General features: G+C 60.8%; 1 protein-coding gene across 3 annotated transcripts; it reads left to right on the top strand.

Moving 5' to 3' along the window:
* The first annotated feature begins 108 nt into the window (after positions 1-108).
* LOC110078099 (sodium-dependent proline transporter) lies at positions 109-18964 on the top strand. 3 transcript variants are annotated; one of them, XM_072993343.2, is made up of 15 exons: positions 109-674; positions 9986-10214; positions 11015-11146; positions 11849-12003; positions 12274-12329; positions 12841-12979; positions 13246-13380; positions 13760-13863; positions 14140-14264; positions 14759-14871; positions 15212-15346; positions 15760-15863; positions 16753-16871; positions 17413-17586; positions 18083-18964. In XM_072993343.2, the coding sequence occupies exons 1-15, from the start codon at positions 666-668 to the stop codon at positions 18349-18351; spliced, it is 1998 nt and encodes a 665-aa protein (XP_072849444.2). In that variant the 5' UTR covers positions 109-665; the 3' UTR covers positions 18352-18964. The 3 variants fall into 3 exon arrangements, with proteins under 3 accessions (XP_072849444.2, XP_072849443.2, XP_072849442.2); XM_072993342.2 differs by lacking the exon at positions 109-674 and adding an exon at positions 3274-3432; XM_072993341.2 differs by lacking the exon at positions 109-674 and adding an exon at positions 3275-3432 and having other exon boundaries at positions 15760-15859.
* Positions 18965-19448: the final 484 nt, after the last annotated feature.

Raw genomic sequence — 19448 nt, 5'->3', positions numbered from 1 at the left:
CTCCCCTCCTGGCTCTCCGATTGGTCGCCCAGGAGCGGGGCGGGGAGGAGGGAGGGGAGGAGGAGAGGGGGCGGGGCGTCGCCTTTCCTTTCTTGGTGCCGGTTTGGTCCCTTTCCGGAGCCCGTGATCGGTGGGAGCGGATCGGAAGCAGCCCCGGCCGCCCTCCCGCCCTCCCGCCCGCCTGCCCGAGACCTTCCTGGCTGTCCCCGAGTCGGCTGAAGAAGAAGAAGAAGGAGGAGGAGGAGGGCGCCTCCGGCTCGAGCCCTCCGAAATACTAGTGTATACATTATATATACATTCAGAAGGACCGTCGTTAAAAAGGACAGAAGGACACACACACACCGCCCCTTGTTATTTCAGTCAACTAATGTATCGGCAAAATAAAGTTGGGAAAGCGGCAAACAGATCCATCCGGAAGGCTTGGTACAAAGAAACGTGGAGTTTGGCACATCCGTGATAAGTGAACGTGTGAAATGAAACCAAGAAGGGGGACGGGAAAGTCCGGTGATTGTAAAGATGTGTGGAATTTATATCTGAAATATGCCTTCGGGAAAGGCTAAGGTCATAAGCCGGCAGAAGAATCCGTGTGTTTTTGGGACGGAGCGGGGTGAAAAGGGGATTAAAATGACATTTCTGGTTACCTAGACTGGAGGGGAAAGGTTAACATGTATTGGGTAAGATCGTGCCCTTTATGTGAGTTTTGTTACTGTTGTTTTCCGCACCTCTTTTTTTAAAAAAACCTATGTCTTCTTCTTTGAAAGAAACCAAAGGAAAGAATATACCTTTATTTTTAAGAGACCCTGGAGGAGCCCCGTTGACCTCAGCTCCTGTTTTTATCCTTTCCTGAGCGGTGGCGGTGCAGAAAGTGGCCTGATGGGGAGAAGGGAAGAGCAAGGCCGTGGGTGGGAAGGGGGACCCGGAGAAACCCAGCCTGTCCCCTCCGGAGAAGGAGGAGAAGGAGGAGGAGGTGCCGGCAGTCCCTCCTGCGTGGAGGTCCCAGGGACTGGAATTGTGCCTCCAGGTCTTGCGGAAGCGGAAGAAAAAGGGATGCTGCATCTGGAGAGGACGACATACCCCCCCACCCCCACCGCTGAGCAGCAGGTCGCCCCTCACGGGCACTCCGACCCTGGCCAAGGGGAAGCCACGGGCAGCACGCGTGGACACCCTGGACACCCACAGGGGGACGGAGGGTCCACCTTGGAGCTGCAGTGCTTGAAGGGTCCCTCCCCCCCCAAGGATCATGGAGTCCAACCCCCCTCAAGGAGGCCCAGGGTAGGGGAGTGGAACTCTTGGCCTCAAACCTGTCCCCTAGTCCTCCGGAGCCCAGAGGAGAAGGCCTCCGCTCTCATCAATGGGGGCCAGTCTTCCAGGGGCCACCTGGCTGGCCGAGATCCTGTTCCTCGTTGCTGTTTAGTCCTTAAGTCGTGTCCGGCCCTTCGTGACCCCCTGGACCAGAGCACGCCAGGCCCTCCGGTCTTCCGCGGCCTCCCGGAGTTGGGTCAAAGTCATCTTGGTTGCTTCGATGACCCTGTTCAACCATCTCGTCCTCTATCATCCCCTTCTTCTCTTGCCTTCACACTTTCCCCAACATCAGGGTCTTTTCCAGGGAGTCTTCTCTTCTCATGAGATGGCCAAAGTACTGGAGCCTCAGCTTCAGGATCTGTCCTTCCAGTGAGCATTCAGGGTTGATTTCCTTCAGAACGGATAGGTTCGTTCTCCTTGCAGTCCAGGGGACTCTCAAGAGTCTCCTCCAGCACCACAGTTCAAAAGTGTCAATTCTTAAGCAGGCAGCCTTCTTGGTGGTCCAGCTCTCACTTCTATACATCCCTACTGGAAAAAACATAGCTTTGACTATGCAGACTTTTGTCGGCAAGGTGATGTCTCTGCTTTTTAAGATGCTGTGGAGGTTTGTCATCGCTTTCCTCCCAAGAAGCAGGCATCTTTTAATTTCATGGCTGTTCCTTAGGATCGCCCTTAAATCGCCCACTGTGAATCAACGAAGACTGGGTGAGTCGGCCCTCATCCTTCCCCCCTCCTTACTTACTCGCTGGGCTAAAGGAAGTCAGAAGGGGTGTTAGGCCCCTTTGAAGGGACGGAGCCTATGGAGGAGCTGACTCGCCAAATCCCGGCTGATTTAGCCAGCCTAACCCGGGCCTGACTTTCCGTGCTAACCCGCAGGATTGTGGCCCTTTCTGTTGGGTTTTGCCTCCCCCCCCCCCACTCCGAGTGGTTAGTATTTCAGAGCAAGGTTTTGGCCCTGAAAGGTTCAAGTTCTGGATTCGGGATTGGCCGGGAGGGGAGGTGGACCAGCCTCTGCGCCAGGACAACAAATGCCAAGGGGCCAGCAGTGGAAGAGCATCCTTGAGCCAAGGGTCTCCTTCTCTGGAGGGGGTCATCCTCATCCTCATCATCACCTTGTGCGGGAAAAGAAGGACTTGCTCACACAGATGGAATAGGTGGAGCACCGGGAGAGTAGGGCTGGATCGGGCCCACGGCAATCTGCACAGCCAGCAAGCAGGACATTCGGACCCAAAACGTTCGCGTCCCCCCCATCGGCCAAGAGGGGCTCAGCCTCAAGGGCGCCCCTCCCAGCTCCCCCCCCCCCGCAGTGGGCTTCTTCCAGGCAAGGAGCGGGCAGGGTCCCAGCTGGGAGGGGCGGGGGACTTCACTGCCTCTCAGCCCACCCTCCGTCGGGGGGGGGGAGCTGCCAAGGGTCGGACCGCAGCAAGGGGCCGCCCCCTGGGGAGAGTCCTTCCTCCCCCCGCTTTAACCCCCCCCCCCCGGCGCTTCCAAGGCGCCCCGCAAGACCGCCGGCGACCCGCGCCGCCACTTCCTTCCGACAGAGATAGGAAGGCCTTGGGGGGCTCCCTTGGAGAGACGTTGAACCCCCCCCCGGGGCCCACACCCCCAAATCCGCCCCGGGTTCAAGGCTTCTGCGGAGCCCCCCCCCCCCCGGCGTTTCTCCCAGCGGAACCCCGGCGCCGGGAGCCCTCGTCGGGCACTCCGCCCACTCCGCGGCACGGCCGGGCGCTCGACAGACCGTGGGCGCCCTCGGGCGGGGGGAAGGCGGGAGCGACGGGGCACTTGGACGTCTCTCTCCCCCCCCCCCCCAAAGAAAAACATCTCCCCCGTGTGGACGGCACGAAGGCGCCCCTGGCCCCCGACCCGCCCTGGACGGCTGGCTCGGGCGGCCCGGCTCCTCGGGCAGGCGGGGCCGCACCTGGTCCAGGTGCGCGCCCAGAGGGAGGGCCGGCGGGCGAGGCGGACGGGCGAGTAGCCAAGCCGGTCTGACCGGGGACGGCCCCGCCCTGGCCCCGGCCGGGCTTCCTCTTTCTCCGGGCCGGGCAGCCTCCCTCGGCGCCCGGGCACGAGGCTCGTGCTCCTCCGCCCTCCTCGATGGAGCTGTCCGAGGCCCCGCGACCGGCCGGCCCCGTGAGTCCCCCGGGGGGGGGAGGGAGGGAGGGAAGGGAGGGGGGAGGAAGGGAAGAGGAGTGTCCCGCCCCCCCCGTCTCATTCTTGACGGCGCAGCGGAGCCCAGCTTGAAGCGGCCCTGACCCTCTTTCTGGAGGAGTCCCTGGCCCCTCTGCCCGCCAAAGGGGAGTCCCGACCCAGTCAAGGCGCAGCTCTCCCTAGAGCCAACCCAGTGGCCTTTTGGCCGGAGCAGGAGGCAGGCGGATTGGCTGGAAAAGGTGGAGGAGGCAGGAGAAGAGGAGGCCAGAGCATGAGATGGATTCAGTCCATAAAGGAAGCCACAGCCTTTAGCCTACAGCCGTTGGGCCGGACTCTTCAGGAGCCGACCTTTTGGAGACGGCTGGTTCTGAAGGTGCACCTGGACCAGGTGTGACTCGAAGGCAGGGTTTCTACAGACAGTTCTCTCCGGAGAGGGCTCGGTCGCTCAGGTACAGATAACCAGCAGCCAAAGTAGGCTCAAACAGGTGGCCTGACAAATTCCTCACAGCCCCGGAAGCGACCCTTGTACCCGAGGGAGGCTGGGGCTGCTCAAAGGGGTGCCCCCAGCCCCCACAGTGGGGGGGGGACTGCCTCCCTCCTGTCCGGGAGCGAATCGTCCCAAGGGCTTCTGGGACTGCAGCTCCCAGATATGCCAGGCAGCCTGGTTGGTGGTGAGGGCTTCTGGGATTTGCAGTCCAGGGTGACCCCAGGTTGGGCAGCGCGGGGGGGGGGGGTGGAGACAGTTTTACAGGGCCAGGCTCTCCCGGGGTTTGGGGATGCCCTCCGGCCTGGCCTGCCAGAGCCTGACCCTTCAGGCCCCTCGCGAGGGGCACCCGTCTCTCATTCCATGTCCCGGTTCCGGTTCCTTTTTTAACCCAAGGACCACAATTTAAAAGTCTACAGCTAGCCGTACCGAAAGGCCGGGAGACGCTCTGGGGGCTCGCTGGCCGGCCTTTAGCAGCTGGGAGCCCTCTGGGAAGCAGGGGCTGAGCCGAGCCCCGTCCTGTGAAGAACTTTGTCCGGGTTATTTAGAATAACCTTTGCAGTTGCAGCCTTGAAAGCTGTCTAACCTTCAAGGCGTCTTGAATGGCTTTAACAAAGGCCTTGGCATGCCGGAATTTGCTGGTGGTCTCTTTCTCTCTCTCTCTCTCCCCTCCCCAGAGAGAAAACTCTGGCAGTGGCCTTGGCCTGCTTGGGGGTATCTGAGATCAGTGGGGCTTCCCAACTGGGGCAGCTGCTTACCCCTTGCCCAAAGGGAGGGCAGAGATGTGCAGATCTTCATTTGCAGGTGTGAGTGCCATTGCAGGAAACCCTTCCTCTCTCTTGTGGAAGGACAGCCATCCTGCCCCAGGGCGGGCTAGCTGACCTCTCGGCCGGGCCCATTTGCTCTGTTGCTCTGCAGGTGTTACCAGTTGCTGGACAACATCAAGTGCCCCCCCCCATCATTTCTTTTCAAAGGGATTTTAGACCCCAAAGAGGACTGTTTTCTGCAAAGCAGGACCCGGGGCCACTCTGCTTCCAACCAGCTTCTCCTTGGTTTTTTTATTATTATTATTTTAAATTCCTAGGTTCTCTTATTGTTGGAGCCTCACAGGAACCCTCGTCTTTGCAAACAGAATGGGACCGTTGGACAACCCTCTGCCAGATCGGCTTTGATTCCTGCCTCAAGCAGAGGGTTGGACTCGGTGGCCTTATAAGCCCCCTTCCAGCGCCGCGATTCCAGGATTCTATCAATGGTGTTTTCAGAGCTTAAAGAAGTGCAGTCTTTGGACGGACGGCCGTTCTCAAGATCTGGCTAACTTCCCCTTCCCCTGGTGGTGCTTCGAGCTGGCCCACTCTCTTCCCTGGCTTCTCGGCTGGCCTGCTTCCTCACCTGAAAGCCATGTTGTGCATCACCGTTTTATGCAGGCGTCCATAAAGCTGTAATTCATGTCCTGCTTCTGGCTCTGCCCGCTGGACGGGTGCCGCCCTCTGAGAGCCTGGGTTGGCGGCCGCTCCTCCTCGTGGGCCCCGCGGCCTGAACAGTTTTGGGCAGGGCCCCTCTCTTGGTCTCTGGTCTCCTCTCTTTATTGGTGGGTGCCTTTTAACAGGTGCAGAAGTTCAACAGGTGCAGCTTCCTCCATTGCAGCACATGTCTCGTAGGGGTGGCAAGCAAAGCCTGGGGCAGAGGGAGGGGACCAGCCCCAGGCACATGGCCAAGGCACTTCCTTTGGAACGAGGTGTGCCCTCTCTGCTGCTTCCTGCTGCCCTGTGCAGGTGGTGGGGCATACATTGCATCCATGCAAGTGCTGCATTGATTGAATTCCTCCACAGTCACAGAAAACTTATCCTGAATCCAAGTAGTCCCCAAAGGTGTGCTGAAAACTTCTCAATTTTAGCTGTCCTGTAGGGGAGTTGGGGTCCATGAAGTGGATGAGTTTGATGCTGAGTTACCTTATGTTGTTCATTATCTGCTAGTGCCTCTTGACGTATTTCTGCTGGGGCACTGCCAGCCAATACATGTACTTTTTCAGTGTGGGTAGGTTTCAGGCGGCCATTAATAATCTTGCATGAGTCATTAAGAGCTACATCCATTCGTTTGGCAAGTGCTGATTTATACTATGTGGCATTAACATCTTCTGCTGTGGGGTGACACAGGGACAAAGATGTTGTTCTTACTGTTTGTGGGTGTGCATCCCAGTCTGACTCAGCCCATTTTGCATAAGTGTTTTATTTCTGGCAGCAACTTTTTGTTTAGTTTTTAGACAATGTTTTTGTCAGTCAGCATTTGGGTCAGTTGTTGCTGTTTAGTCATTAAGTTGTGTCCGACTCTTCGTGACCCCATGGACCAGAGCATGCCAGGCCCTCCTATCTTCCACGGCCTCCCGGAGTTTGGACAAAATTTGGGTCAGAGTGATGCCCAAACGCTTTGGGGTAGGGCAGTCTTCCAAAATCTTGCTTTCTAGGCTAACCCAGAGCTTCCCCTCTGCTTTTCTGTTTTTAAAGTGTTTTTATGTTTTTAATAATATAAGGAAAGATCTTTTAGTGCAGAGGATAGCGGGTCTGAAGGCAAGATCATCAGCATAGATAAAACTCCCGGAGGATGGGAACATTGTTTGTGTCAGTGTAAAAAAGTACAGTAATGGCGCCAGGGATTCTACCTTGTGAGAGAGAGTTCCTTTGGTTTCTCCAGCGACAGTGTTGTCCTTGGAATTCAACAAAGGATCTTTGGTTTTGAAACAGAACTGTGACCTTTCCTGCTTGCCCATGATCTTACGCAGAGATTATTGCTAGATTGCGGTTTTATCATATGCCGTTGTAAGGTCGCTCCAGTTTTTTTCTGTGTTTCAAAACCATTTTCTTTTGGCTGGAAGGAGGCTCCCCAAAGAGTCCTCTCGGGGAGCCCCTGGGCAACAGCGTGCAGCTAGCTCATCGCTCCTGTTCTCACGTGTTGCACTGTAAACTTGCTGGTGAGCAAGATGGGAAATTAGATATGAAATGGAATATGAACAGCCGAGTGGCCCAGAAAGGCAGCCGCGCAAGGGCCCTGCACCACAGGGTTTCCTTTTATGTTGCTCACTCTCTCTTGCCTTTAACCTGGCTTGTGCTCGTTTAACATGTTTGGAGTTCCCTGGGCAAACCTCTGGATTCTAAAACGACAGCCAAGGGGTCTGCTGGGTGGTCTTGTCTGTGGCAAGTCAGTCAGGCAACAGCGATGCCACTTCATTCCAACCCCTCCAAGCAGGGCCTCCACCAGCGAGTCAAAAATGGCCCGTTTGCACCGAAGTTTGTGGCAGAAATCGGAGCAGATCCACGGCATTCGGGCTCCATGAATTCTTTCCACCTGCCTGGTTCTCTGCTGCACTTTGCCAGAAATCACCAGGGGCTGACGGGGTTAAGGGAATGACCTGCCAATTTTGTGGAGAACAGCCTCCAGGCAGCTTGATTTCTGGCAACTTGAAGAGATAGGGTGCCCGGATCACCATTCAGCTTCCAGGCCTCTTTCCGGCTGGCCTTACTCAATCCGCAGCAGCCGGTTGCGTAACTTTCTGGCAGTCGGGGAAGGAAGGAGGGGAGGTTGCCCGGCAAGGGAAGGCCATCAAACCACGGTCGGTCCAGGGTCCCACAAGGTCACCCTGGGCAGACCCCTCTCTTTGTCTCCTGCCAGGTGCCACCTCTGGGCTGCCTTGGAGAGGATCGGGCCCCTGCTTCCCGGGGGTGGCCCTTTGGGCTCTTCCACCTCCAGCCCCAAGCCTGGCTCTGTGTAGGGCCCACCGCCATCAGGGAGAGCCTGCTGAGCCGGTTCTCGGGGGGCCAGGCCAGCTGGACTCTCTTGCAGGAGACTACAATGTGTTGACCTTTGTGTGTGCATGTGTACACACATAGCACGCACACACAGAGAAGTATATGCACACCCAGCCACCCCCACACCCGATCCTCCTGTTTCTGGCTTCCATGGCTGTAACTCCTTTGTGGAAAGCTAAGGGCACTCTGCAGGTACTCAGAGGCTCTCTTCTGTCTTGGTCTGCCTCTCTTTCTGGCTTAGGCTGAGGCTGCCCTTCCTTGAAGTGACGCTTGGTTGGTGCTTGACTTTAGTGAAAGTTTGTGGGGTGGGGGCGCGTGCAGGTCTCGCTTGTAACTCCTAGGACCTTTCCACTCCCTACAGCACCCTTTTGTGTTCTGGAGCTGAGATTGTGCCCGTCAGGCAGAGACCTTCAGGCGGGGGGGGGGGGAGAATCAGTGCCCTTGCCACCCATTCACCTGTTAGGGGGAGAAATTGCATCTGGTCCATGAGGCGAGATTTCAGCCTTAGTCCAGATTGTTTTTCAGCAGGTTTGACGTGAGCCTGGAGTGTTGCTTCCAGGAGGCCTCCGGCGGCTGTCTCTGCTGGCCCAGGCACCCCTGTGGTGGTCTAGGAAGGAAGGAAGGAAGGAAGGAAGGAAGGAAGGAAGGAAGGAAGGAAGGAAGGAAGGAAGGAAGGAAGGAAGGAAGGAAGGAAGGAAGGAAGGAAGGAAGGAAGGCAGGCAGGCAGGCAGGCAGGCAGGGGCTGGGTTGAGGTTTCTGGGAAACATCAGGGCCAGAGGACATGCAGGAAGGTGGCGAAAGAGACTCGCTGAGTTCCCTCCAACCTTGCTGTCGTGGTGCGCCAGGCATCTATAGAAAGGAAGGTCTGTCTTTGCCAGGAGAAACCCAGAAGCAAAGTGTGGACAAAGAAACAGCCGAAAGGGGTGGCTGGCTGTGTTTCTTTTATTGCTCTTAGCTGCTCAGAGTGGTGCCTGGTCACTTAGAGGAGCAGGATAGAAATGTCATTAACAAAAGTAAAATAAAAAGAAAGCTGCTTGTTTTATTTGCCAACGGGTCACTTCTGAGTGACGCTGACCTTATGAAGTCCCACGGACAATCGCCCTGCCCAATGTTTGCAGAATCAAGGCTGTGTCTTCCTTGATGGCCTCAATTCATCTCATAATTTGGCCTGCCTCTTTTTTCCTGCTGACGTTCACCTTTCCCAAAATTATTATCTTATCCTGAGAATGCTGCCTTCTCATGATGATCCCAAACAGGACAGCCTCAGTTTCAACATTTTGGCCTTCAGAGTGGCAAGTTCAGGCTTAATTTGATCTAGGATCCACTGGTTCGTCTTTCTGGCCGTCCAGGGTCTCTGCAAAGCTCGGCTCCAGCGCCATGTGTCCAAACGATCTATTTATTTCCCTGTCGGGTCCCTTCACTGTCCAGCGTTCCCACCTGAACACCAGAGTGTGGATGGTCTTGGCCTTTGGTCTCCAGGGACACGTCCTTTCCCTCCAGGATCTGTTCTAGTGCCTCCCTCCTTGCTGCTCTTCCGAATCTCAGCCTCCTTCTGACCTCTTGGCTCCAGCCTCCCTTTGGATCAGGTGGTGGGACGAAGGCACGCCAAATCTCTCACTCTTTCAGTTTCTTCGTGGTCAATACGGGGAGCGGTCTCATTCTTCTGTAGTAGTCATGATTTCCGCCTTCTTCATGTTCAACTGCAGTCCTGCTTTGGTGCTTTCTTCTTTCACTTCCATCCTCAGCCGTCCTCGGAAGTCTTTCCGGCTTTCCTGCCTGGAAGCGGGTGCCCTCTCCATGCTTTACAAACAGGGCTGGCATTTCTTCCACCAAGTTTCACTTCTCCAGCATCTGAATCGAATCCGGCTTTTTATGCGACTTGTTCCGGACACAGTTGGAGCAGACTGGGAAGGACACACACCCCACCTCTCTATTCCAGCACCCTGGAGGTCTTCTTCCATGACTCCCCCCCTCCCGCCCCGGCCTGGCATCAAATGTTTGCTGGAGAACGATTTTAAAAATCGGGAGGTGTGCGTGTGTAGTGGTGAGCCCCCCCCCCGCCCGCCCCCTGTGCTGGAGAGACTCCCTATGGGCTCCGGAGGGCCAGAGGTTGCCCCCACCCCACCCCAATCCAGGATCTCCCGCGCGGCCGTCTTTTCCCACGGGGTTTTGTGTTCCCCGAAGCCTCTTCTCCGGGGGAGCTTCCCTCCGAGGAACACTTTCCTTCCTGCTTTCCTCTGTGCGGCTGCAGGTCCAGCAGAACGGGGCCCTTCCGGATGGGTCCCCGCTGCCTTTGGCCAGCCTGGCCCGGCCCCGGACGGCCCCCCACCTCCCTGCAAGGACTCCTCCCGCCCCAGAGCCCAGCCCGCCCCGCGGGACCTGGGGAGGCAAGTACGAATTCCTGCTGTCCTGCGTGGGCTACTGCGTGGGCCTGGGCAACGTCTGGCGCTTCCCCTACCTCTGCTACCGGAACGGAGGAGGTGAGTCGGTCTCCCCAAGGGGCTCTGGGCAACGGGGGGGGGAAGGGGGGGGCTCCTGCTCCCGGGACCTCTCTGGGGGGGGGGCGGCAGGGAGGCCTTCCTTCTCCGGCAACTCTTGGCAAGGAGGTGGGGGATGGGTGGCCGTCAGTGGGGCTCAGGGGCCAACCCTTGGAGAGGGCCAAGGCGCAGAACTCGGCCTCCTGGAGAGGATTCCACGTCCTCAGCTGGGAATCCCCCAGCGTTTAGGTCCATCTCCACCCCACCCCCCCCAAAAACGTCTCGGGGCTTGAGAGGCCAACCCGCTCCCCCCCCCACTGGCTCCCCCACCCGCGGGCAGCGCCAGGAGCAGCGTCTGGAACAGGGCAGCCCCCCCCCAGCCCCACCACCACGAGGAGGAGGAGGAGGACAGGGGGCCCCACCGCGGGCGAGTCGGAGGGCGACCACCCACCCCAAATAAAAGAGAAAAGAAACCCCGCAGGGGCTGTTGCCCACTCCCACCACCCCCCGGCCCCTTGTTGGCCACGAGCACCCAAGACGCCTTGCAGGACGGCAGGGGGTTGTGCCCCCCCCGCCCCCGTCGAGTTGAGTGGCTGGACGACCCAGGTGTGTGTGTGGGGGGGCGCTTCTCTCGCGGCCCCCCAAGCGCGTCGTGCCGGTCCGAGAAGGAGGCTCCGGCGCCCACGGGGGTCTTGGGAGCGAGCGGCGGGCGGCGGCGTTGGCGGCGTTTAAAGTCTGCGATGCGTTAAGAAGCCTCGCCCCCCCCCCCGAATGTCTCCCTCTCCCCCCCCTCCCGCCCGCAGGGGTGTTCCTGATCCCTTACACCCTCATGCTGCTCCTCGCGGGGCTGCCGCTCTTCCTGATGGAACTCAGCCTCGGCCAGTACGGAGCCTCGGGACCCATCGCCGTCTGGAAGTGCTGCCCCCTATTGAAAGGTGAGGAGCCCTGCCAGGGGTCTCCCCGGGGGTGGACCGGGGCCGGGGGGCGGGGGGGGGTTGGGAGGCTGTCCTGCTGGCCTTCCACCGGAGAGGGAGAGACAGGAAGGCGATCTGATCTGATCAGCCCCTGATCCCAGCTCCCTTCGTCGGGAGAAAGACGGCCTGGAAAGAAGACTGATCAATCAATCAATCAATCAATCAATCAATCAATCAGTCAGTCAGTCAGTCAGTCAGTCAGTCAGTCAGTCAGTCAACCAAATAATAAGGGAGGCCCTCCGCGGAAGGACGTCTTCCCCTGGACGTGGGACGGTGAGCCCCACAAAGAGCAGCCCCCCCTCTGATGGGGTGGGGGTGGCCTTTTCCTAGAAAAGCCGGGGGGGGGGGAATCTCCACATCTCCTGGACGAACAGACAAGAGTCAGCCCTCCAGGATAGTTCAGATGGCACCTCATGGTCGTCGTGGCCCTGAGTCAGAGAAACCTGCAGCCGGTCCCCAAAGGGGTTGGGGGGGGGGGTAACACGAAACACAGTCCTAAAGCCAAAGGCAGGCCAGAAGTCGGAGGTGGGCCGCCAGCCGGCCCTCCTGGGGGTGCCCTTGAGAGGCCCCCGCCCCCGTGGGAGGGCACCTGGCCGGGGTGTTGCCCAGGGTGTTGCCCTCCTGGCAGCTGACGCCCTGCCCTCCTACGCCCTCTCTGCCCAGGGGTCGGGATGGGGATGCTGCTGGTCTCCTCGCTGGTCTGCCTCTACTACAACGTCATCATCGCCTGGACCTTCTACTACCTGGGCTCCTCCCTGCGGAGCCCCCTGCCCTGGTCCTGCCAAGCGCCCCAGAACGCTCCCCTCTGCCGGCCTCAGGTGCTTCTTGGCGCTTGGAAGGGGAGGGGGGTGATGGTGGTGGGAAAGGCTGGGTGCAGTGGGGAGAGAGAGGCACCCCGGAGCTTTTGGGGTCTCCTGGAGGATTCAGGATGGCACCTCCTCCACGGTGCCACTGGCAGCAGGGCTCAGGCAGCAAGGTTGGCTGGGGTGGCCTCGTACACATTCGGACTGCTCTGGCAGGCAAGGAGGGTGGGTGGGGTGGGCAACGGGCGGGGGCCGCCTTCCGTAACCCAGTGTGTTGTATTCCAGAATCTCTCCTCCTGGGCCAACGCCTCTCGGGTCAGTGCCAGCGAAGCCTTTTGGAAGTGAGTCTCCCCCTTTTGGCTGCAAAGGAACAGGCCTTGGCTTCTGGGGGGGGGGGTTAGGGTGGGCTGGGCACCCGGGGGGGTGGTGGTCTCTTGACAGGGCACCCTGCCTGGGGCTTCCACAGCTTTGCCCTGCAGCTTCCCCTGGGAGGTGGGACCAGGTTCACGGATCTAGGGAAAGGGGAGCAGCTGCCCCCCCTCCCCACCTTTTAGCCTGCGTGTCTGATGAATCCAGAGGGAGAGCCTGTGTCCCCGGAGGAGAGGCAGGCAGTGCTTTGTAGTGAAGCCGGGCCCCACCTGGTCCATGCCTGCCAGGCGTGGGGACCACCTGGGATTTGCATCTGCCTCCCCGGTGGGGCTGGGAAAGGATCCTGCCTGAAAACTGGGCTGCTCCAGCTGGAGTGAGACCATGTACATACTGTGAGAAATGTTGAGGGGGGGGTTTAGGGGAGCAGCTGAGATCACCCCCTCCCCCGGTGAGGCTGTCCTGCCTTTTGCTTGTGCCTTCCAGTGAGCAGGTGCTGGGGGTGGTGCACAGCTCCGGCCTCGGAGACCCAGGCCCCGTGAGGTGGCCCCTGGCCCTCTGCCTGCTGCTGGCCTGGACGGTCCTCTTCCTGTGCCTGCTGAAGGGCATCCGCAGTTCGGGCAAGGTGAGCCCACCCGCCAAGGGGCGAGGGTCCCCCCCCCCGGCTTCCTTTCCCGCTCTGAGCTCAGCGGGTGCTCGACGGATGGGTTCAGTCCCTCCGGCCCCTCGTCTGCCCGGAGCACTGACCCCCTGGCGCCAGGCACCTGGGCCCAGGACGTGGGAGAGGCCACCGAGGAGTCCTGAGAAGGCCCGGTCGGTGGCTGGGAGGGGCCGGTGCCAGGGCACGTTGCCCGCCTCCTTCTGAACCACGGGGCCCCTTTGCCCACGCAGGTGGTGTACGTCACGGCGACCTTCCCCTACGTGGTCATTGTGGTGCTGATCATCCGGGGAGCGACGCTGGAGGGCTCCCTCGAGGGGGTGTGCTTCTACCTCTCCGCAGACTGGAGCCGGCTGTGGAGCGCCCGGGTAGGCCTTCCAGGGGCCGGCCATTCTCTCTCTCTCTCTCTCTCTGTTTCTGTGTGTCTCGGGGGGGGGGAGAGCACCGAACCAGCCACCCCCCCCCGAGATCCCCAGCCAACCCTATGTGTGTGTGTGTGTGGGGGGGAGCAGCCACTGGTGTGTCTGTGGGAGTCTTTGTGGACGGCAAAGGAGCCCCTTGGGGAAGCGTCCCTGGGAGCCCCCCGGCTGACACGAGGCTGCAAATGTTAGAAGCTGTTGCGAGGGACGATCAGGGCAAGCAGCCACTCAATGGAGAGGCAAGGCTGTACGGGCTGGGCAGGTGGGGGGGGCAGAGAAAGAGAGCAGCCCCCTGACCGCTCTCCCCGCTCACCCTCTCCCCGGCCAGGTCTGGAACGACGCCGCCTCGCAGCTCTTCTACTCCCTGGGGATTGGCTTCGGGGGTCTCCTCTCCATGGCCTCCTACAACCCGTTCAACAACAACGTGATCAGGTGGGTGGGTGCCCCGGGGCGTGAGCTGGCCAGGCGGTTGGGGATGCCTCTCGGAGAGCTGAGCGCCTCCTCCAGAAGGGGAGGCGATGGGGACCGGTTCCTTCTCCCCCCTCCCCAGTCCCAGCCCTTTGGGGTTGGCCAAATCCCCCCCCCCAGCTTTGGAAAAAAGCCCACGGGTTGTGCACAGCGCGTGGGTGGCCAGCTCTTCCGGAGCCCCACACCGCCCTCTTCTCCATTCCCACCCCCACCCTCACCCCCGATCTCTCCCGCTCACAGGGACACCCTGGTGATTGCCATGGGCAATGGTGTCACCAGCTTCTTTGCCGGCTTTGCCATTTTCTCCGTCCTGGGCCACATGGCTTGGCAGAAGAAGGTGCCGGTGGGGAAAGTGGCTGATTCAGGTAAGGCGAGTGGGTCAAGCATCTGGGGCTCACCAAGGCCAGCGTGGTCAAGATGGGCTGGCAGCAACTGGGGGCCCTTCAGGCGGGACTCTTTCCCGGCTGCCCCCAGAGGTGGACCTGCCACCGACCGCGTGCCGAGCAGGGGCCGCGCCCTGGACCTCTGGCTCAGCAGGAGGCGCTTCCCCCCTCGGAGGGAGGCCAAGCATCGTCCTGTGGGTGGGTCGTCCGGAGCCTTGTGCCAACACGCCAGCTGCTAGTCTTCCTGATTCACCCGCGCGGATCAAAGGGGAGGGTCCGCCTGCCACCCCTCCCTGTGGGATGCGCCCCTCGGTCCTCCACGGGGAGGGTCCACAGGGGTCCCTGGGCAGTGTGACTTGGGGCTTGGACCCCGGTGGCCTCGACGTCCTCCGTGGAGAGCCTTTCCCGGAGGCCCCTCCGGCTTGCTTTTGGGCTGGACGTGGCGGCCCTGCTGGAGCCTCTCCTTCCTTTCCCAGGGCCCGGCTTGGCGTTTGTGGCCTACCCGGAGGCGCTGGCTTTGCTGCCCGCATCCGCCTTCTGGTCCGTCCTCTTCTTCCTGATGCTCTTCACCCTGGGAGTGGACACGCTGGTAGGTGGCTGGCGCTGCGGGCGGCTCCAAGGGCAGAGGCTCGCCAGCATGTCGTCGTGCGCCAGGGGTGCGTGTGCAGGTGTGGCCATGTGTACAAAAAGCAGACCATGCCGGGCGGCTGATGAGCGAGGCGGCCTTGCTCCGAGGCCTCCCTGGAGTGGACGCCTTCCCAACCTTTCCCCTGAGATGCCTCCAGGCGTTGCCAGCCTGGTTGCTTGGCCAGGAGAGCCCCCCCCCAGCCCTTCAGGAGGGGGTTGACCAGGATGTTTTGTTTTCCCCCCCTTTCCTCCCCTCCTCCTTCCCGCCTTCCCCAAACCACTTGTGGGTCCCTGCTGTCCAGTTTGGGAACATGGAAGGCATCGTGACCGCCGTGACTGATGAGTTCCCCTCGCTGCGAGACGGGTGGCGGAAGGCGGCCTTCCTGGGGGTGCTGTGCTTTGCCTTCTTCCTGCTGGGCCTCCTCTTCATCACAGAGGTAAGCCAGCCTCTGGAGTGGAAGGAGGCAGGCAATCCCTTCCACGCCTCCGCCGTCAACCTCCCTAACCCACTCCATGCGAGGGCCGGGAGCCTCGCTCGAGAAGGGAGCTGGGCTCCAAAGAGATGGCCTTTCGCCCAGACCTCCAGCTTCGGCCTCCCTCTGGGCAGGAGGTGCTCTGGGGGGGGGGTGCCCTCCCTGGGGAGGACGGGGCTTGGAGGATCCTCCTGAACAGGAAGAGGAGAAGCAAATGCCCCCGGATGGAGTCCAAGCTCAGGTGTGGGATTTGAGTGGGGTGGGGGGTGGGTCCCCTGCCTGCCCATCACTTCCCCAGGGGGGTGTCCGGGGGGGCTCAGCAGTGTTGCCCCCCTCGGGGCTCCCCCTCCCCATACCTCCACGTGCTTCTCCCCCAGGGGGGCATTTACTGGTTCACCCTCGTCGACACCTACAGTACCAGTTTTGGCCTCATCATCCTGGCCCTCTTCATGTGCCTCGGAGTGGCCGTCTTCTACGGTGAGTAAGTAGCGGCCACCTTCTTCTTAATAAAAGCGAGTCTCTGGCACACACCCCTCTCTCTGGCTTGGAGAGCCCCTCCACCGGACCCCCCCAACCTGTGAGGAGGTCCAGCAGGCGCTCCTGCCCCCCCACCTTGGCTCTTCCTCTCCCACCCCACCCTGCCCCCCGTTAGCGGCAGGGCTGGACCCCTGAGGTGCGTCCCACGCCTCGCACCGCCCAAAGGGTCCAGCTCTGCCCCAGGCCTCCCACCTGCACCGAGGGGTGGGGGCTCCGCCCTCCATGGGTCCTGTTGTGTGAACCGGAGGGGCCCCTGGCGGCGATGGGCCATGTCTGGCCCCAGAAAGAGGGGCAGCCAAGAGGGTCTGCACAGCAAGGGGTCCTCCGGCAGCCACCGCCGAAGCCTGGGATGCTGGCTGGGCAGGACTGCTGGGGTCGGGGGGGGGCTTCCCTCTGAGGACCACCAGGGCCCACCTCTCAAGGCCGGCCCCCACGAGAAGAGCCCACTTGAGCGGAGGGCAAAGGGGAAGCTCAACAGGGAGGGAGGGAGGGAGGAGGAGGGTGGTTTTTTTGTGACAACCTTTCTGGGTGGGGTGGATTGGGGGGGGGAACGGTTCTGTGGCTGCCTTTGGGTGGGACAAAACCTTGCGCTTGAAGGAGAAGGCAGGTAAATATTTATTTATTTATGTATTTATTTTATTTTATTTATATCCCGCCTATCTGGTCGATTAAGACCACTCAAATATAGAGAGGGGTGTGCCTGTGTGTGTGTGTGTGTGTTTGTGTGAGTGTGACAATGGAGTGTGGGGGGGGGCTGGGCTTGGCCCATCCTTTCATTCCACCAAGTAGCCTCTTTCTCTCTCCCCAACCGACCCCCCCCCCCCTCTTCTCAGGTGTGAACCAGTTCTGCCAAGACATTGTGGACATGATCAGCCCCTGCCCGCCCTGGTGCCACCGGCTGGTGCTCTACTTCAAGGCCTGCTGGGTGGTCTGCACCCCGGGGCTGCTCCTGGTACAGCCGCCGCTGTCGGGGTGGGGTGGGGTCGGGGGTTAGCGGGGGGGGAAGGAAGGGGGCAGCCTGGCACCTCCCCTGCGGGCTTGGAGGGCGGAGGGCGCAGATGGGGCCATGGCACGGCCCTGTCCCGTCGTTGGCCTTGAGTCAGTAACAGGCCAAGGGTAGAAGCCCAAGGGGGTGCGGGTGGCGAGGGGGGGGAGAACAGGGGAGACCCGCTTGGCCACAGGCCATTCCCTTCAGATCCACAAACACACAAACACACACACACACACACACACACACCCAGAAAAGGTGCGACGGGAGGGACCTCGTTGGCAGGTGGGTGGATATTGAAATAGGACCCCTTGACCAACGGGCGCGGGGCTTGGGGAATCGTAGGACTTGTTTCCCTTCGTCCTGGGCTGAAATGAAATGTTTTTAGTGTGCATCATGTGCTCTCTTTTTTGGGGGGGAGGGTGTGTGTAAAGACTGGACAAAAAGGCAAGAAACAAGCAGGCGGTAGGGGGGCTTGCTGACTTTTCTGCTCTCCCCCCCCCAGTTCATCCTCTTCTACATCTTCCTGGACCTCTCCAGCACCACCCTGCACTACGGCCCCTACGAATATCCCCCGTGGGGGGAGGCCCTGGGGATCAGCCTGGGGGTCGTCACCTGCCTCCAGATACCCCTCTGGGCAGGCGTCGCCCTCTGGAAGGAGGGGGGGACTCTGGCAGAGGTAAGTAGGGTTATGGGGAGACCCCCCAGGGCGACATACACGCACCCCTCCTTTGGCACAGGCCGTCCCTTTGGTCTGTGCCTGGGGGCGGGGGGGCACATCAGGGCAAGGGGGCCTGATCCAGGGCTGCCTCCAACTCAGTCTCCCCTCCCTTCCAAGCTTGGCCAAAGACCTCCTGGGAAGCCGCAGGGCCTCTGCACACGTCCCTTGTGGGCGACGCCTGGGCGGAGGCCCTTCCAGCGCTCGGGGCGGGTGTGTGTGTGTCAGTAAGGAGCGTCTGCCCGGCCAGCCTCCGTTCCTTCTTCTTTGAGCGGGGAGGATTCCCATCTCGAAGTGTGGCCACAAGTCTGCCTTTAAGGAGCTGGGATGAGTGGGTGGGTGGGGGTCTCCTCTCTGCAAAAAATAGGAAGGGTGTGTGTGTGTGAGAGAGAGAGATTCAGAGGGGAAACAGAAGGGTGCCCCAGCCAACCCCTCTTGCTTTTCACGGTCGTTTCAGCGTTTCAGGAAAGCCGTTCGGCCCCGGAACACCTGGCGGACAGCCCACGGCCAACACGACCTGCCCCACGAGGTGGTCATCGACGTCCCGTACACAGTGAACCTGGCAGACTGGGACTTTGCTGGAGGGTGGCAGCCCCCAGATGGCAGCGAGGCCTGAGTCCGCGGGTGACGGAGGAGGAGGAGGAGGAGGGCAGTGGGCCCAGCTGGTGGAGGCCCCTGGGAGTGGCGGGGCTGGGCTGGGCTCCAGCTGGCCGTTCCCCCTTTTAAAGAGGGGCTGCTCCGGCCTGGGAAAGGCTCGGTGGTGATCCGGACGGTTCCCGAGCAGGGTATTGGAGAGGGGCTGGAATTTGTGCTGCTCTCGCGATCCAGCCGCACCCTTCTGGCCCGAGTCCTCCCAAGCTTCTCTGCCCTCCTTCAGGAGCCACCCCTGGACCCCAGCAGACCAGCCGCTCCCCGGATACGTGGCTCCAAGGGGCACAGAGAGACCCACACCGTCACAAAGGGAGGAAGGAACCTTCTGCCCAGGACCTGCGGCTGGCTTGGCAAATGCCCCTCTTCTGTGCACGTTCTCGGAAGGCAAGTCTCCTCCCGGCCTTTGCCAAACCCCAGCCTCCCGCCAGGAATCCCTGCCGATGGTGCCGGCTGGCTTCTCCGGTGGGTCTTGGCTGCAGGAGGTGATGGGGAACCAGCTTCTTCCCAATCTCTCCTTTATGGGCACCCTTTCTGGGCCTTCCGGCAAAGGAGAGGGAGGTGCTTCTGGAAAGAAAGGACTCGAGAAATGGCCGAGGGCCAGGCCAGGCCGGCTGTGGCGATGGTACAAGAGGCTGGGAGAGGCAGGCTTCTCCACTCAAATAAAACATTTTGTGGTCTGCCCAAACAACGTGATGTCTTTTTCCCCCCTTGGTGGGCTGACCCACCTGAGACTGCCCTGCCAGGCTCCTTGGCCCGGCCTCCGACCCCAGCAGGGGCGGGAAGGGACCTGAATGGCCACCTCCGCTTGGAGCCAGAGCCCACCTCCAGAAAAGGCCCTGGGCCACAGGGCTTGCGCGTCTTCCTTGAGGCCCGTGCGCGTGTGTGTGTGTGCGTGTGTGTGTTAAGACGTGATGCTCTGGAACTCCCTGGCCCACTGCACCCATCGTCCATCCCCAGCAGGTCAGGGTGCCAAGAGAGGGTGGGAAACAACGGGGGGGGGAAGAGGAGGAGGAGGCCGGGAGGAGACCTGGCCCAGCTCCAGGCCGGTGCTCCTGTCGGATGGAGATCAGACGTGGAGGGGAAGAGACGCCTTCCAAGGACCACCCCTTTCGGGCTAGCCAGGGCTGTGGCTGGGGGAGGGCCCCGGGGGCAGTTCCCTGCCCTGTCCCGTC

Source organism: Pogona vitticeps, chromosome 3, assembly GCF_051106095.1.
Source record: "Pogona vitticeps strain Pit_001003342236 chromosome 3, PviZW2.1, whole genome shotgun sequence".
NCBI classification, from domain to species: Eukaryota; Metazoa; Chordata; class Lepidosauria; order Squamata; family Agamidae; genus Pogona; species Pogona vitticeps.
This window is presented reverse-complemented; position numbering and strand designations above follow the sequence as displayed.